The sequence below is a fragment of the Prionailurus bengalensis genome, chromosome A2, assembly GCF_016509475.1.
Source record: "Prionailurus bengalensis isolate Pbe53 chromosome A2, Fcat_Pben_1.1_paternal_pri, whole genome shotgun sequence".
Taxonomy (NCBI): domain Eukaryota; kingdom Metazoa; phylum Chordata; class Mammalia; order Carnivora; family Felidae; genus Prionailurus; species Prionailurus bengalensis.
This window is the reverse complement of record NC_057348.1, coordinates 165,388,505-165,405,664: the sequence shown is the minus strand read 5'-3', so window position 1 is coordinate 165,405,664 and position 17,160 is coordinate 165,388,505. Positions and strand designations below refer to the sequence as shown.

Genomic DNA, 17,160 nt, shown 5'->3' with positions numbered 1-17,160 from the left:
GGAGCTAAGGGCAAATGCGAGGGGATAGACGCGGGGCTCACACTCGCCGGGCCCGGCCACTCTCAGGGGGCCGACCTTATGCCCTGGCATTTCTGCAGTGACCCTGAGGATGCCAGGCCAGCAAGAGGCCAGCAACAAGGGGCCGGAAACGTGTGCATCAGATGTAGCCTCGGGCCCTGCTGAAGAGCTGGGCTGCTCCCGAGACAGAGCGCCAGAGGAGGATAAACCACCCAGGGGACACCGCCTTGTCCTGGCCAGACACTTCCAGACTCCCAGTGCACGAGGATTCAACCTCACAATGAGTACCTTAAGGCTCTCGCCAGATGTAAACGTTCCACTGAACTCTGGGCAAGTTCACAGAATCCCCAGAGGATATCTTCAGAGTAGGTCCACCAGAACTCCTTTTTTTTTTTTTTTAATTAAAAAAATTTTTTGAAAGATTTATTCATTTTTGAGAGACAGAGAGAGACAGAGTGTGAGTGGGGCAGGGGCCCAGAGAGAGGGAGACACAGAATCCGAAGCAGGCTCTGAGCTGTCAGCACAGAGCCCAATGTAGGGCTCGAACCCACGAGTCATGAGATCACGACCTGAGCCCAAGTCGGATGCTTAACCAACTGAGCCACCCAGGCGTCCCAAGTCCAACAGAACTCTTTTTTTTTAAATTTTTTAAAATGTTTATTTATTTTTGAGACAGAGCATGAACGGGGGAGGGTCAGAGAGAGAGGGAGACACAGAATTGGAAGCAGGCTCCAGGCTCTGGGCTGTCAGCACAGAGCCCGACACGGGGCTTGAACTCACGGACCGCGAGATCACGACTTGAGCCGAAGTCGGACGCTCAACCGACTGAGCCACCCAGGCGCCCCTCAACAGAACTCTTAAAGAGACTACTCCTGACACTTGTTAGCTGTGTGGCCCAAGGCAAGTGACTTACCCTCTCTGATCCTGGGTACCCTTATCTGTAAAGCTGGGGTTAAGAGGAAGCATCAGACTACTTTGTGAATTTCTGGGGTTTGTTCCATTTCCCCCTTCCTTCTGCTGGCTATGGGAGCCGCATGGAAGCATTTGGCCTGGGAGAAGTTAAAAATCTCACTCACTTGTTGGTTCCTTGCTCAGCAAAGGGTAGAGGTCCCCTTACATACGTCCTTACTTTGGAAACAGTTATTAATTTGGCTTTTTTTGGGTTTTGTTGTGGAAAGCTACATGGCACCCGGGGCAGGGGGCAGGAGCGGGGCCGGCCGGGCACAGGGAAAGCACTCTGTAGGACAGAGCTGCACTCCTCACCTATCTTCTCGAGAGCGGGGAGGGTGCACGGGGGCCCAAAATACTCAGAGAACAGGTGGCTGAGTAAGGGTCTTCACCTCAGAAAGACAGTTTGTGCCGGGCTGGGGGCAGTAGGGGTGAGCTTGGCCCGTGTGTCGGGGCCTTGGATCTGAAAGTCTACAACCTGCTCAAGGTCCAAAAAGCCCAGATGCCAACGTGACTTTCCCATAACGCCCCCTATTTCCACTCCCGTAAGACACAGCGAGAGACTCCAGGAAAGATGGGCTCCGTGTCAACCATGTGTAAACCACCAGGTGTTAGAAAGATCCGCCCCAGCACCCAGAACAGCCTCCTTCCTTCTATACGATACTCAGCTTAGAAAGAGAGCACAGCACTCTGGCTACTCGGCCTGCCCAGGCCCCCAAACATTTCCGACGTGAACGTGAGATCCACACAAAGTCTGAAGGCAACCTGACCCCTTTCCAGCCCCTCTGCCCCAACTCAGGTGATGGGGGTGCCACAGACACGAGCTCAACGGTCCACGACTGAAGCCACAGCATCAACGCAAGGCCACGTGGGTTTGGGAAGCCCCCCCTCAGCAAGAGGCAAAGGGTGGCCTTCTGAAGAGGGAGGTGAGCTGCTTAGTTCTAGGTCCTTCATTTTTGGGGTGTGCTGTGCCCCCATCCCCCTCGTCATCAAGCAGCTTAGTGTTCGTGAACCTGGCAGAACGGAGGAGCAGTGGCCGCGTCCACACGAGGAACAGACAGCATGCAGATGAGAGAAAACGGTGACCCTGGGATCATGGCAGGCCACCCCAACGCCGGGGGCGGGGGCGGGGGGTTAGCCCGGGAACAGATCAGGAAACAACGCAAAGCACTGAAAAGGCCACTGGGCTTTCCAGAGGACATGGGCTCGCCCTTATGCTTGTGTTGACCCCACGTGGCTAAAAGCTTTGTGGCTATTTGGGCCACGTGGAGACGAGGGCATCCACGTCCCTCCTCGGGTGGCTCTGTGCACACAAAGAACTTAGTAGCGTGTTGGGTGCATTTTGCGTATCATCAGTAAGTGGCAAATATAGAAGATGGGACTGGGTGAACGGTGTCAGAAGCCGTCCCCAGCATTCTCGCCAGTGAAGGAGGAAACCAGAATGAGATAGGTATTGTCATTGTAGATGGAGGTGTGATTCCTCACAACGCCAAGAGTTACGACAAAGAAGCCTGGTTGTTTTCCCACCAACCAGAAAGCCTGCTAGTCTAGGAGCTTCTCCAGAACACTCAGCTTCCTCCATCGCTGGGTCCGTTGTTGCACTGATTAATGTTTACGGAGACTCTGTCACAAGCCAGACTCTGATCCACGAGAGAAATGGAAGTCACTACCTTGCACCGACGGCCCCAAGAAGCTTCCGTCAAGGGCGAAGAAAACAAACACCTGAAGTCACGATTAGACGGGCTGTGGACGGGATGGATGGGTCACGGGGGATTATACTCAATTATGCAAGAGAGCAACTGATTCACTTTTTATTAATGAAGAAGGTGATCAATGTTTGGAAAGACGTCAGCGATAATTCATTAGCCTCTAGTAGGCTGACGTGGTTAAGGACTTTGTGGGATAACGTAATTGAAACACCAAACGGTAATGTCAGGGCTGGTGTGAGGGTCACCGCGTTCACGGATGCGGAGTCTCTCATTAAGGGAACGTCCTGATTTGCTTTAAAACCACCATTCCAGAAGAAGCACGCAGAGGAATCTCGCCCCTTGGGCCCCGTAGACGGAGACCCAGGTAACTTCACAGGCTCTCTTGGTCTGATGGGAAGTGAAAGAAAACCAGACTCGTGAGTCCTGGTCTGTGGGCGGCCGGGGTGAGAGGGTTCCTGCGTCTCCTGGACGGCATCGTCGGGCAGAGCGCCGCCCCACGCTTCGCCCAGCCTCGGAAGGAGATCTGCCGAAGTAACGCATTGGCCTCGAGCCAGATCACTCCTCTGCACGTGTAGGAAACAAGGGGCTGTGAAGCATCCTGGGGAAAAGTCCGTAAAAGCCTAGGGGCCCTGAAGCAACCATATCGCATCCTGGAACACGTCTGTCAACCTCACCGAGGAGCCACAATTACATCTACATCTCACTCGAGATGCCCCTCTCAGGAGAACACAGTAGATGCACACGTGTGTGCGTGTGTGTATGTGTGTGTGCACGTACGTGCGTATGCATATATATATTTCCTAGATCCAAGGGGGAAAAAGCCCCGTCCTCTTGTGATGCAAACACACAGAGTTGGAGCGGACTTCACCCCGGTCAGGTCTGCGCCTCACTGCACACAGGCGGAGGGCGCTTAAGCTTCCCAGGGAGGCGAGGGCACCTGTCAGAGGTGAAGAGGTTACGGGGTTCAGAGTGGGTCTCTCCCCGCTGGAGCAGCGGTGGCCCGGCTGAGCCCGCAGAGATGCGATGCCCCAGTAGAGAATTAAGTGATGGAGGCAGTGGGGTCCCTGCAGGCAGCAGCCCCGAGCGGTGTGCCCGGCTCCAAGTTGTGTCAGTCCCTCTGGAAGGGAAGCGTGGGTGGGTGGGGGGCACCTCGGCCCCAGAAAATCTCTCCTCCCCATGCTGCCAAGAGGCTGTGTCCCCCGAGGCTGGGGACCCTAAGACGAGGCTCCAGCGGGTGCTGTGATCAAAGTGGTAGAGAGTTCTCTCACAGCCCGAGCAACCAATTCTACTTGGGAAAATCCAGACAGAGCCTGTTTGGGATCAAGTCATAAAAGACGAGGGAGGGTTTCTGAAGCAGAGAAGCACACGTGTTTTTAAATGCAGAGAAGAACAGAGACGAGGGACTGAGCCACCCGGGTCCCTGACAGGGCAAGGACGCGCTGGGACAGAGCAGAGGGCCGGCGAGGAGGCAGGGAAGCCAGCAGGTGAGGAAAGCAGCGAGGCACGGTGAGGCAGAACATCCTGGACTTTCTGCTGCCACCTCGGTCACCTTGGCAAAGCGACTTAGTTTCTTTGAGTCGGTGTTTCCTCATTTCTAAAGTAAAGATAAAAACTCCTACCTCCTCCGGTTCCAGAGAAGTTTAAAAGGAAGTAACCGAGGTATTTAATTCGCTACTGTTACTATTTCTGTTACTGTTGCTACTGTTGCTTCCAGTGGCATCGGCACTCAATGCTACAGTCTTTCCACGGTTTCCCCCGAGCAAATCCCACAGGAGACGTTTGAAGGACCTTAGGCAGGTAATAGTTTTAGCTCAGATACTGCGAATGTCGAAGATGCATTAAGAATGGCATGGAACAGGGGCGCCTGGGTGGCTCAGTCGGTTGGGCGTCCGACTTGGGCTCAGGTCACGATCTCGCGCTTCGTGGGTCCGAGCCCCGTGTCGGGCTCTGTGCTGACGGCTCGGAGCCTGGAGCCTGCTTGGGATTCTGTGTCGCCCTCTCTCTCTCAGCTCCTCCCCCACTCATACTCTGTCTCTCTCTGTCTCAAGCTGCTCCAACAGCCTCGGTCTCAGCTGACGGGAGCAACGGTGTGGACGGGTTTTACTGCTTTCAAAGAGTCCGAGGCATCCCTGGCCTCTCGATACGAGACAACTGGCACTCTCTTCTCCTCAGGAAAAGTGGAATCTTAGAAACCACTACAAAAGAGAGAAAATTGGTGGTTTACACACACGTGCACTCTGATTACATCTCGTCTCTTTCTTGTTTTACGTAATGACTTCAACTGATGACTGTTATTATCTTTACCTACTCACTGAGACGCTGAAGGACGCTTTTAGTCTTGACAGTGTGTCCTTTCTGGGCATTTCCCTGGAGCCACTGCTGGCCAATTGGTATCGGCTGTAGCAGATGACCTCTCGGGAACTTCCACTCCCTACAGCTCTAAGACTCGACGGTTTTGTCTGGAAGACGTGGCTTTTCAAAACGCAGCAGAAATACCCAAACCATTTTATACTTGAATTCCCCCTCTATCTCACCCCACGAGCTTTATATATAAAAAAACCCATCTGTGTTTTCAGAATAACAAAAGAGAAGAGGAAAAAGGAAATATGGAAATCCAGTGTCTTTGAGCCCCGTGCTCTGTCTCCAATTTCACCTTCTAAAACATATACTTTTCTGGTATCAACCAGCCAGCTGATATTTTCCTTCATTCAAAAGAAGCAATTTTCTCCAATTTTACAGTCTCTCCAGTATTGCATCCGAGAGACACAGAGGGCTCTCTGCTCACAAGTGGCTGGATTAATGGAAATGAGAGTAAACACAGAGATTCTGGAACCAGCCACCGTGGTCTTTCGCCACGTTCCAGCTCGAGCTGAATGGCCACGCGGAGGAAGAGTAAGCCGAGAAGGCTCCCGCCTGGAGCGAACCAGGCCCGCCTGGAGCTTCTGCCCATCAGCCCCCGGCGTGCCTGTGTCCTGAAGCCAGTGGCAGAGAGCGGCAGGTTCCCTGCAGGCTGCAGGTGGCCGTGGCTAGCTCAGAGCACAGGGCATGAGCTCACCAGACCTTTTGCAAGGTTCCGTCCAGACCGCCCTCACAAGAGGCGAACGGGCTTCTCGAGAGTACGTGTGGCTTCGCGCTATTTGTGCAGGGGGACGATGCCGCGGACACAGACGAGCCCGTTGCTGTTGTTTCCAAGTGCAAAAGCTGTTTGTATCCAAATATTACACGCTCTTCCTGGCATCAGTCCGGAACAAGATTAGTAGGAGGACACCTGCCAGCAGAAGGGAGCGTGTGGCCACCGTGGGTAATTTCCCACGGACGCATTCTGCACCTGCTGCCACGGCAGGCAGGGAGGCTGGCTCTCCTAACGCGCTTTCTCGGTCTTCCTCGATGTCGCATCACTGGGGTCTCCTCCTTTCTTCACCTGCCGTGGTCCCTGCCCGCCACCCACCCCCCCCCACCGCCACAGCACCAGGAGACTTTAGCAGCCCCTCAGCAATGTACACTTCCACATTTCTCCAAGCTAGTGGGGAAACTCTCACCTGGCTTCATGCCTGGTCCTCCACATGTAAAGAGCATTTCCACTTAGTTACCTTTCGTCAACTTCTACTCCGAACTCATCATCTAACCACAGAAACCAACTCCTTGCCAGTGGGACCGCCGTTCCGGTTAACCAGGCTTAAAACCTCCGAGTCATACCTGGCTGTCCTTCCTCCCATCCCTCCGTTCCTACTCAGCTGAACGTCCCACCATTTGTCCTTCGTGAAGGCTGTTTATACCTACCGTTTCCCCTCCGCTCACATGCTAACCTTCCAGCATGTGCAGGTGGGCCAAGTTGAGGCATGTTGATGTCATGGGACCCTATGCAGACATTAAGATGACAACAGAAATACGTATCTACTGCACGGAAATATGTTTAAGACCTGTTATAAACTTTCCCCCACTTAGTACACTTAGTATCATCCCACATATTACATTTCCTTCGAGGGTGAGTATAAAAATACACTAGCGGCTATTTCTAGCCGGTAGAGTTACAGGTGAGTTTTAGCATCTTCTGAAGTTGTGTCCAACCCTGTTTTCTAATTTGCTACAAGAAATACATAATACGTATATAATGAAAATAGTTGATACGACCCCTAAGCCTAAGCTGGATTTCACCCTGTCATCCGACTATTCTAAAACCTTTAGTTCTGACAGCTCAAAGCTGACGCCCCCATTTTTCTAAATTTTACCCCATCTTATTTGCCCCCCCCCCCCCCAGGCGCCCGCAGACTCTGGCCCCACGTTCTGCTCTGCTGTTTCGTACTCTACAGGCCCTTCTGGCCTGACCTCGTTCGTGGCTCTCCCAGGTGGGCGCTGTTCCGTGCTGCCTGGGACGCCCTCCCCGCAGAGAGCGTATCTGGGTGATTCTCGCATCCAGGCCTCTGCCTGAAACCACTTCATCAGAAAAGCCTTCCAACCTTCCACGTGAAACACACGCCCAACTGTGTTTCCTCATCTTTCAAACCAGGTTCTTTATCAGACGAGGGCGTGTGGAAGAAGAGCCACAAGGTGGCGCCACACCAGGGCCTGTGCTAGGTGTGGGGGTGCCGTGGGAATAAATGGGGGTGAGTCCTACCCCCGTGGAGCTGACAGACACAGGGAAAGACAGACGTCGAATACGTAATTACACGCACGTGAAAAAGGTCAGCCAAGTCCAGGATACAACAGAGCCTAAATGCAGAAGGCTAAGGCAGGACAGAAAAGACTGCTCTAAAAGAAAACGGCCGCTCGCAGGGCGGTGGTGGGAGAGCTGGGACCCAGAGAGGAGGGGGCGTGCTGGGCAGAAGGGGCGGCCGATGGAAGGAAGAACAAGGACTCTGGAAGCCATCAAAAGAAAACTCAAGTCAGCCCCGAGTAGGGAGAGCTGGGGAGACATCAAGGAGTGAAGAAAAACTGAAGGCAGTGAGCGGGAAGCAAGCAGGGGCCTGATCCCAGAGTTCAAGAAACGGAGGGTCCCGGGGCCGGGACCGTGTGCTTCGTCCCAAGAGCGGTGGGGAGGCGGCCCGAGGTCTGTGAGGGGAGACGGGGGGAGGGCAGTGTGGTGCTGGACATGAACACGTGAGGCGTCCAGCAGACACCCTCGTGGGTGACCACCTCTGTCAGGGGGACACACGCACACAATGCTACAACACGCAGCGCAAGCCCATAGCTCAGCAGAGCGTTTGAGCTGGATACAGCTCGCGGACCCACAACGGTAAGCGCGGTCCCGGGCGTGAATGAGCTCCCCTAGGGGGCGCGGGCACACACCGGGAAGAAACGGGAGGTGGGAGGCTCCCGGACATCTACAAGTCGGAAACGTAAAACCCCCACCCCAGTCGTTTCAGCGACCCCCTTCTCCTTGCAGGAGGGGCTGTCTCTGGGGAGCCCCTGGAGAGGCCTGCTCCTTCTGGTGGACCACTCCCGAATATGCCAGTGGCAGGCACGAGCCTACACGTCTGAGTCTCGATGGGCGCTCCCCACGTCAGGCAGAACCAGCAAGAGTTCTTGATGCATCAGCCAGAAGGTGGGAGAGACAGAGACGAGCCAAGGACGGCTCCGTGTTCTTCGGTCTGGTCTGCCAAGAGAATGGATACCCCATGCACTGAATTGGGAGCAGCTGTGGATAAAGCAGGTGTTACTTTTTGGCTTGTGCGTGGAGCTGGGGCGCGTTGACCGAGAACGCCTATCCGGAGCTATCCAGCTGAAGGCTGTGATGTCCGTGAGACATCTGAGGACGGCTGGAGAGGTGCCGTGTGAACACACACACTTAGGAGGCATCAGTGGGGGATACTTAAGTCGCAGAACTTGATGAAGACACGGAGGGGGGAAGGGCAGATATTAGAAGGGGAGGACTAGAGGCTGAGCCCCGAGACCCACCGCCGTGAAAAGTCAGGGAGAAGAGCAACGACCAGCAGAGGAGGCTGAGCCCCCCATGATGCTGAAATAAAGCCAAGAGAACAGGATGACCCATAGGCGGAGGGAGAAAGTTCACCCAGGTGGAGGGAGTGATCAGTCGTGCTAAACACCGCTAGCCCGTGAAGTAAGTTGAGGTCTGAGAAGTGACTGTGAGATGCAGTTGCCCGGAGGTCAGCGGCAACCGCCCACAGGAGTCTCAGCGGGTGCTGGGTGGGAAGCCTGACGCCCTCCCATCAGGGAATCCCAGCGCAGCACATCAAGGGATCCACGAGGCTGAGAAGTGCAATGTGGTTAGTGGAGAAGGTGGAAGAACTCCCTCCACTAAGTGAGTATGTGGAGAGACAGCACTGTGGCCACCTCAAGGAGGTGCGTGCCTCTTCCTTTGTAGGGGGTGCCTGTTGCTTTGTCGGGGGTGCTCAGCATGTGCCTCTGGATGTCGTCCATTCTACTGATCCACATGGCTCATCTGGTTGCAACGACTATGTGAGGGCAGAGGATATGAAGGCGGTTGTACCCATCATTTTCAGAAAAGGTAGATTGAAACAAGTCTCTAGTATGAACATGAGTGAGGAGAAATTGAACTCTAACCTGATAAATTTTCTCCTGATAAATATAGTTTATTAGATTCTAGACTATTAACTCCAATATTTAAAAAAAATTTTTTTAACGTTTATTTATTTTTGAGACCGAGAGAGAGCATGAACGGGGGAGGGGCAGAGAGAGAGGGAGACACAGAATCAGAAGCAGGCTCCAGGCTCTGGGCCATCAGCCCAGAGCCCGACGCGGGGCTTGAACTCACGGACCGCGAGATCATGACCTGAGCTGAAGTCGGACGCTTAACCAACTGAGCCACCCAGGCGCCCCTATTAACTCCAACATTAAACCCAAGATACATTTGCTACCTTTAGTGGTTAAAACAGCAAGTCCCATTCTCCATGGGGCATTATACCATTTTCTTTATCACTTAGGTATTCTGTTAGTTCGACACCATGGGAAAAGGGATGCTAGAATGGAGAATTTAAGGGATGGCAAGAATTCTGAAATATTCACAACCTATAGTCTTGGATAGAACACACAATGTAGCTAGTGGGGTTATTAAAGAACCTGTCTGGACACCGGAGACCTGGGTTCTATCCCATGTAGCACAGTTTATAAAAACCAGAGAGACCTAGGTTCCAGTCCAAATTTTGCTGCTTATTGACATTGATCAAGTCATTTAAACACCCTCAGCCTCAGTTTCCTGAGGAAATAAAATGGAAACAATGGTGGTTGTGAGAACTAAGTGATTTAATATGTGTAAAGCACTTAGCCTTGAGCATAAGATACGGGAAACCCCATCAGATGATGATGGTGGTGGTGGTGATGATGGTGTTGGTGATGATAATGAAACTAGCAATGATGTGATATGATGTGATGATGATGGTGGTGACAATAATGATGATGAGGGTGATGATGGTGATGATGATGAGGGTGATGATGAGGATGGTAATGATGGTGATCGTGGTGGTCATGATGGTGATGGTGATAATGGTGCTGGTGGTCATGATGGTGATGGTGGTGGTGACAATGATGATGATGATGGAGATGATGGTGATGATGATGGTGATGATGAGGGTGATGATGAGGGTGATGATGAGGGTGATGATGAGGATGGTGATGATGGTGATCGTGGAGGTGGTGATGGTGATGATGGTGGTCATGATGGTGATGGTGGTGGTGACAATGATGATGATGATGGAGATGATGGTGATGATGATGGAGATGATGGTGATGATGATGGTGATGATGAGGATGGTGATGATGGTGATTGTGGAGGTGGTGATGGTGATGATGGTGGTCATGATGGGGATGGTGGTGGTGACAATGATGATGATGATGGAGATGATGGTGATGATGATGGTGATGATGAGGGTGATGATGATGAGGGTGATGATGAGGGTGATGATGAGGATGGTGATGGTGGTGATCGTGGAGGTGGTGATGGTGATGGTGGTGGTCATGATGGTGATGGTGGTGGTGACAATGATGATGATGATGGAGATGATGGTGATGATGAGGGTGATGATGAGGGTGATGATGAGGATGGTGATGATGGTGATCGTGGAGGTGGTGATGGTGATGATGGTGGTCATGATGGTGATGGTGGTGGTGACAATGATGATGATGATGGAGATGACGGTGATGATGATGGAGATGATGGTGATGATGAGGGTGATGATGATGATGATGAGGGTGATGATGAGGATGGTGATGATGAGGATGGTGATGATGGTGATCGTGGAAGTGGTGATGGTGATGATGGTGGTCATGATGGGGATGGTGGTGGTGACAATGATGATGATGATGGAGATGATGGTGATTATGAGGGTGATGATGAGGGTGATGATGAGGATGGTGATGATGGTGGTGGTGACAATGATGGTGGTGATGGTAATGATGATGGTGATGTGATGGTGATGATGATGGTGATGTGATGGTGATGATGTGATATGTGACGATGATGTTGGTGATGATGATGAATTAGAGAAGAGGAGCAGACAGAGGAGAAAGGAAGAGGAGATGAAGGAGACTGTAGTTGTGATGGTGGGGATAGACAGTGGTCGTGACAGGGGCAACTCCCAAGTCTACCCGTAAGAAATAGTTCCCTGGACCCAGAACTTTGCCTGCTGCACAACAGGCACTCAGTAAACACTAACTGAATGAAGCAGTGCTCTGATAATTTCTAGAACTCACCCAGCTCCACATCATTCAATAATCCTGTGAATGTCATAATCTTTCCTGGATCTCAACATTTAAACTTGTGATATTAACAAAATGAGGGGCACCTGGTTGGCTCAGTCGGTTAAGTGTCCAACTTGGGCTCGGGTCATGGTCTTGCGGTTTGTGGGTTTGAGCCCCACGTCAGGCTCTGTGCCGACAGCTCAGAGCCTGGAGCCCATTTCGGATTCTGTGTCTCCCTCTCTCTGCCCCTCTCCCTCTTGTGCTGTTTCTCTCTCTCTCTCTCTCTCTCTCTCTCTCTCTCTCTCTCTCTTTCTCTGTCTCAAAAATAAACATTAAAGGGGTGCCTGGGTGGCTCAGTCGGTTAAGTGTCCAACTTCAACTCAGGTCATGATCTTGCTGTTTGTGAGTTCGAGCCCCGTGTCAGGCTCTGTTCTGACAGCTCAAAGCCTGGAGCCTGTTTCACATTCTGTGCCTCTCTCTCTTTCTCTCTCTCTCTTTCTCTCTCTCCCTCCCTCTCTCTCTCTGCCCCTCCCCCACTCACACTCTGTCTCTCTCTCAAAAATAAATAAACATTAAAAAAATTTTTACAAAAGAATGAATTATTTATGGTACTTGTGAAAAATCAATTATAAAGACTCAATCACTGCAAAGCTACTTCATTCATTTTAAGCTACTGAATTTTAGGGAACAGGAAGAAAGGGAGTGATCAGGAGGAGAAATGAATGAAAGCATAGTGTAGGGGGGACAGCTAAGAGTCACGTGCAGAGAAGAACAATCATGTTCCCTTACACTCTGGATGCTGCCTGCTCTTTGGGGAGACCGGGCCACCTGCTTACTATGCAGCAAAACATCAAGCTCAGTGTGCACATTTATAAAGGAAGAGTACTCCTAAGAAAGCTCCTGGACACCAAAGCCATGCTTGTTTAGAACTGTAGGTGGTCTTCATGAATAGAATTAACCTGCCAAATAGGCAGGCGGGGCATTTTCTGCTGGGCATGAGGCCACTTCTCAGTTGCTTGTATTAACGCCCAACTTTGTGGATAAGGAAATGTTGGCTTGTTTCCTCCGGCCAGAGAGCCAGCACACCTCTGGAAGAGCTCCACTCATCTGAAGTGTGAATTCGCTCATGAGATACAAACTCCTTACGACCAACACAGTTCCAGCAGAAACTCACCTGCTCTTGTGGCTCCAGATATCTGCTTACTTATTTTTTATTTTCATTGTTTTGCTTACAGAAAGCTGAGTGGGGACAAGTCAGCAACTATGGGCACCCTAACAAACAGATATAGGTATATTATTTTAGGACTTCACGGAGTCTTTTCAGGGTTCCCTCCGACCTGCTCTGAGCCCCATAACTCTGGTTCTGTGTTCCTCATCTCCAACTTGTTTTATCCCTAGATTCTGCCTCTCTCCCTCCCTCCCTTTCTCTCTTCCTTTCTCTCCAGTTGCTTCTCTTCATGACCCATGGAGACTGTCTCTCAGCTAATCTTTGGTTTTCCCATCCAAGTTTTTAGCACATTCTAGACTTACGTTACAGAGTCTATTCTCTGCTTTCTATAGTTAGTTAACTCCTAGCCGTTCTTGAAGACTAAGTTTCCTCACCATCTGTGTGTGACATGCCTTCTCTGTGCATTTTGTGTCGGAATCACCACTGGTCACTCATTGTTTGTTCTGCTTCTCGAATATGGCTTTACACTCATTAAGAAGAGAGTAATCACCTTTCATTCCCAAGATTGGGCACGGAGCGTGTTACTTTCCACCTGCCTATGCCACGGGCAAACACAGACTGAAACCAGGTGCTAGATCTCCCTCAGAACCAAAGACAAAATTACTTCCTTCATCAAACAAAAAGACCCTGGCTCTGTCCATGTTTGGGATTTCTGTGATCACCACCGCCCACCCCCCCACACCTGCTATTCCCAGCATGCTGCTGTCATTTCTCCCCAGTTCCTCTGTAGAAAATACATTCCCTCTGGGATGCATCTACTTCTCTCCATTTTAAATAAGCCAATCTGAGGATCAGACACGAATACTAAGGTCACAGTTGACGACAGAAGAAAAGCTATAGCTCTAGTAGGAGACTAATGGCCAAGAGTTGTTGCTAGTTGATTTTTGAGAGTTTGCGAAGCATGAGAAGCATCTGAGAGGCAGTGTGACAGCAAGAGAGCACAATAACACGGTGTCACTCAACAAGACAGTGGTGGGAAGGGCACTAAATGGGAAGTCAGGAGACAGGCCTCCAAATACATCGGTGGCAACAGTGAGCTCTGTGACCTCAAAAAAACCCCCCACTTAACCTCCCTGGGCCTCGTTTATTATAAAAGCCAGATTTGAACTAGACCTCGAGCGTTCCACTAGAAAAGCTCTTTGATCTGAGGATTAATTTTCAAGCGCATCCCGTGGAGGCTCCGTCAGTGAAAACATCTGCGGAGATAACGGGAGAGGGGCTCGGACTGGACTGCTTCAGGGGAGGGAAGAAAGCCCTCAGAGGATGGTGCAGGTCATTCCCACCTTCCCTCCCATGACTGAGCTCTAAAATTAGCTCAGCCACAACTAGATGAAATGGATTGTGTCCTGGACCAAAAACTGCATCACGAACGTACTGCCGTTTGCCTCCAATTCTGTTTTGTTGTTTTAAAACTCTCCCCAAGCAAGACACGTAGATTACATCCAGACTGATGTTCCAGAGGAGAATGAATTTAGCTGCAGATGTGCACCAGGCTCCACAGCTCATTGGTGGCACTCGGGAAGAATCCTTGGAGTTCCCTTCGGCCCCTCTATCCAGTGGGGAGTGAAAGCAGGGGCCGTACAACAGGGAATAAAGAACACAGAGAAGGAGGAACGCGCAGCTGTGTCTCTGCCTGTTCCTGTTGCTTAGCAACACCTCCCATCTCCATCTGAGAAATAATGATTCAGGGAGGTGACGCAGAGGACCCATTTCTCACGAAGGCACAGCCCCATTTTACCAGCCACACATTTTCTTAGAATGATAATAAGATGATTATCACAGCAAGATCTCTGCACACCACCTCTACAGCCAGAGAGAGAACGTGACAGGCTAGCTACCAAACCCAAACTAGGGAAGAGGAGCTTCCCATGCACACGCAGGGCTCAGGACTCACCGCTTATCCACTTGGCCTCGGGGTCATGGATTTTGAAATCATCACTGAAGAGATCTTCCACTGTGACCTTCTTCTTCTGAGACAGACTGTTATCTTCCGCTAGAAAAGAACATGGCAAATAGTTGAGCCTTTTATTTGTTGGTAGAAAGAGAGGACCATAAAGCATTCTGGTTGCCATTCAGAACTAGCAGGTATGGTAAAACATACACTTCCGACACATAACATAAAGGCTGAACGAAGGCCAGTCACGCTTTTTGTTTTCAATTAAAATATCAACAGCCGCGGTAAGGAGACCATGATACAGGAAAATGGCACCCCTTCTCTCCCTCTGCTTGAACACATAAATGATCATATTTCTTAGCAACGGAGGTAAACGCTTCAAGACTGATTTATGAACAACAAGGTGGGAATGGTCAAGAGAGGAAGGAACCAATGTCCAGAATGGATCTCAACTTTATTAAATGCCAACTACTGGGAGCACGTTGGGTGCTGGGGATGAAAAGGCAGGTAACATCTCTTAGGTATTTATTCTCCACATGCCTCACTTGTCCCTGGCTGTCTCTGGGCTGCGAATCAGTTCCTGTTCAGACAGGCTCATACCTCAAATGTCTGTGTGCACACTACTAGATTCTGCCTTGCTTCATCTCGATCAATTGGCAGTAAGCACATGAGATGAGCCTTGAAGGTACTAATCTAATATCCATCCCAAGAGGAGATGTTTAGTTAATGGCACCAGTGGGTGAGACTGTAGAAATCTGGCGATGTCTTCACCAGAGGTCGAAGTCAACAGATTAAAACCACAAGGATAGCACCCCAAACCACTCTCACTTCTGTTATACTGGTGACATTATTAACCATTTCTGATGTACGTCATCCATCTAGAATTAGGCACTTCCGTTCCTGCCTTCCCGAATAGAAGGTGCCAACTTTTGGGAGCACTTCTCTTGAAGACTTAGGGCCCTCAGCCATTAGTTCTATGTTGTGCTGGTGGGTGCGGCTGTCCTCAGTGCCAACCAAGGTGTTTGGTGCGTGTGCATCCTATGTGAGGTGGTTCCAGATCTACGTTGGTTTTACATTTTCGTGTCTGGTTGTCATGTCTGCCTTTCTTTCCAACTTCTGCCTGTTGAGCCAGCTTCCACTGTGTGGGCTGTCACAGAACATGCCCTCAACAGTGCCCTCTGCCTCTTTTAATTTTCTGTCTCCAGATCTGTGGCAGGTTGGGAAAACAACAAGGATTTTTGTTAGATGACATAACATGAATAAATACCCTCTGAATGAAATCCTCGAAGCTTCCTGTAGGATCCTAGTGCACAGATTGTTTTTTTAATTTTTAAATGTTTATTCATTTTATTTTTGAGAGAGAGCACGTGTGTGCGAGCCGGAAGGGGGGGGAGGGAGAGAGAGAGAGAGAGAGAGAGAGAGAGAGAGAGAGAATCTCAAGCAGGCTCTGTGCTGTCAGGGCAGAGCCTGAAGTGGGGCTCAAACCCACGAAACATGACCGAAGCCAAAATCAAGAGTCAGACATTTAACCACCCGAGCCACCCGGGTGCCCCATCTAGCACATAGGTTTCATTATATCTCCTATATGGTTTCTTTCTTTTGGCCTCTTTGGATGTTATCGATTACTGAAGTTGTCAGAAAAGTCATGTGTTACTTTGTGCATTGACTGATTTCTTGAATATCACAGAGGACTAATGTGTGTAAAAGTCTTTCGAAAATTACGGAATGATACCTTTCAAAGTGGCCTTCTCATTAAACCTGAGTGTATGTGGAGCTCTCCCCGGTGCTGAACAAAACATGTTAAACTAAACCCAATTCTCCCCTGTAGGACCTTTCCATCTGCAACTGAAGCAGTCCCGGAAAAAGACACAAATACAGTGCATTTCAGTATGAAAAACAAACAATAAATGAACATTTTAAAGACAACCAGACATCGATCTAGTGAAGTTACACTTTGGTCCAGTGATTAAGAAACATATTTGCAACTAGTTGATGAATAGGTCCTGGAGATCTAATGCACAGTATACGGAATATAGACAATAATCCTGTATTATAAACATAAAAATTGCTAAGGGATTAAATGTTAATTATTCCCACTGAAAAAAATAAATGATAATTTTGTGACCTGACAAAGGTATCAGCTAACTCTTCAAAGGCAATCATATTGCAATATATAAATCTATCAAATCAACAAGTTGCACACTTTAAACTTACACAATGGTACATGTCAACTATATTTCAAAAAAAGATTAAAACAATAAAGCAAAAACTAAGCATAGAAATTTCTGAAGCATATAGTCAGGAAACAAACAGTCCTATTAAAGCTTAAACTTTATCTGAGTAAACTTCGCTATTGTAGGATGATTCTAGCTCACCTTTTGAAGTAACCATGCATCTCATGAGAAGAGAGTATAAGGCTGCAATTTACACAAACTTTGGGTAAAAGATGAAAAAGGTAGACAATTCACTTTCTGAAAAATCCCTCTTTTTACAAACCACTGTTCTATTAATCTAAAAACGCGTTTCACTTTTTTAAAAACTATTGCTTTGTTTTTAAATTTTTGTAATGTGTATTTATTTTTGAGAGAGAGAGAGAAAAACAGAGCGTGAGCAGGGGAGGAGTGGAGAGAGACGGAGACACAGAATCTGAAGCGGGCTCCAGGCTCTGAGCTGTCAGCACAGAGCCCGACACGGGGCTCGAACTCACA

At 49.7% G+C, this 17,160-nt stretch overlaps 1 protein-coding gene across 6 annotated transcripts in view; it reads right to left on the bottom strand.

The window, feature by feature from the left end:
- DPP6 (dipeptidyl peptidase like 6) overlaps positions 1–17,160 on the bottom strand; it is a 945,711-nt gene that overhangs the window by 329,771 nt on the left and 598,780 nt on the right. For all 6 annotated transcript variants that reach the window (XM_043590488.1, XM_043590487.1, XM_043590490.1 and 3 more), the window contains exon 3: positions 14,453–14,551. In XM_043590488.1, the coding sequence (XP_043446423.1) occupies positions 14,453–14,551 (99 nt within the window). The remainder of the gene's footprint in view (positions 1–14,452; positions 14,552–17,160) is intronic.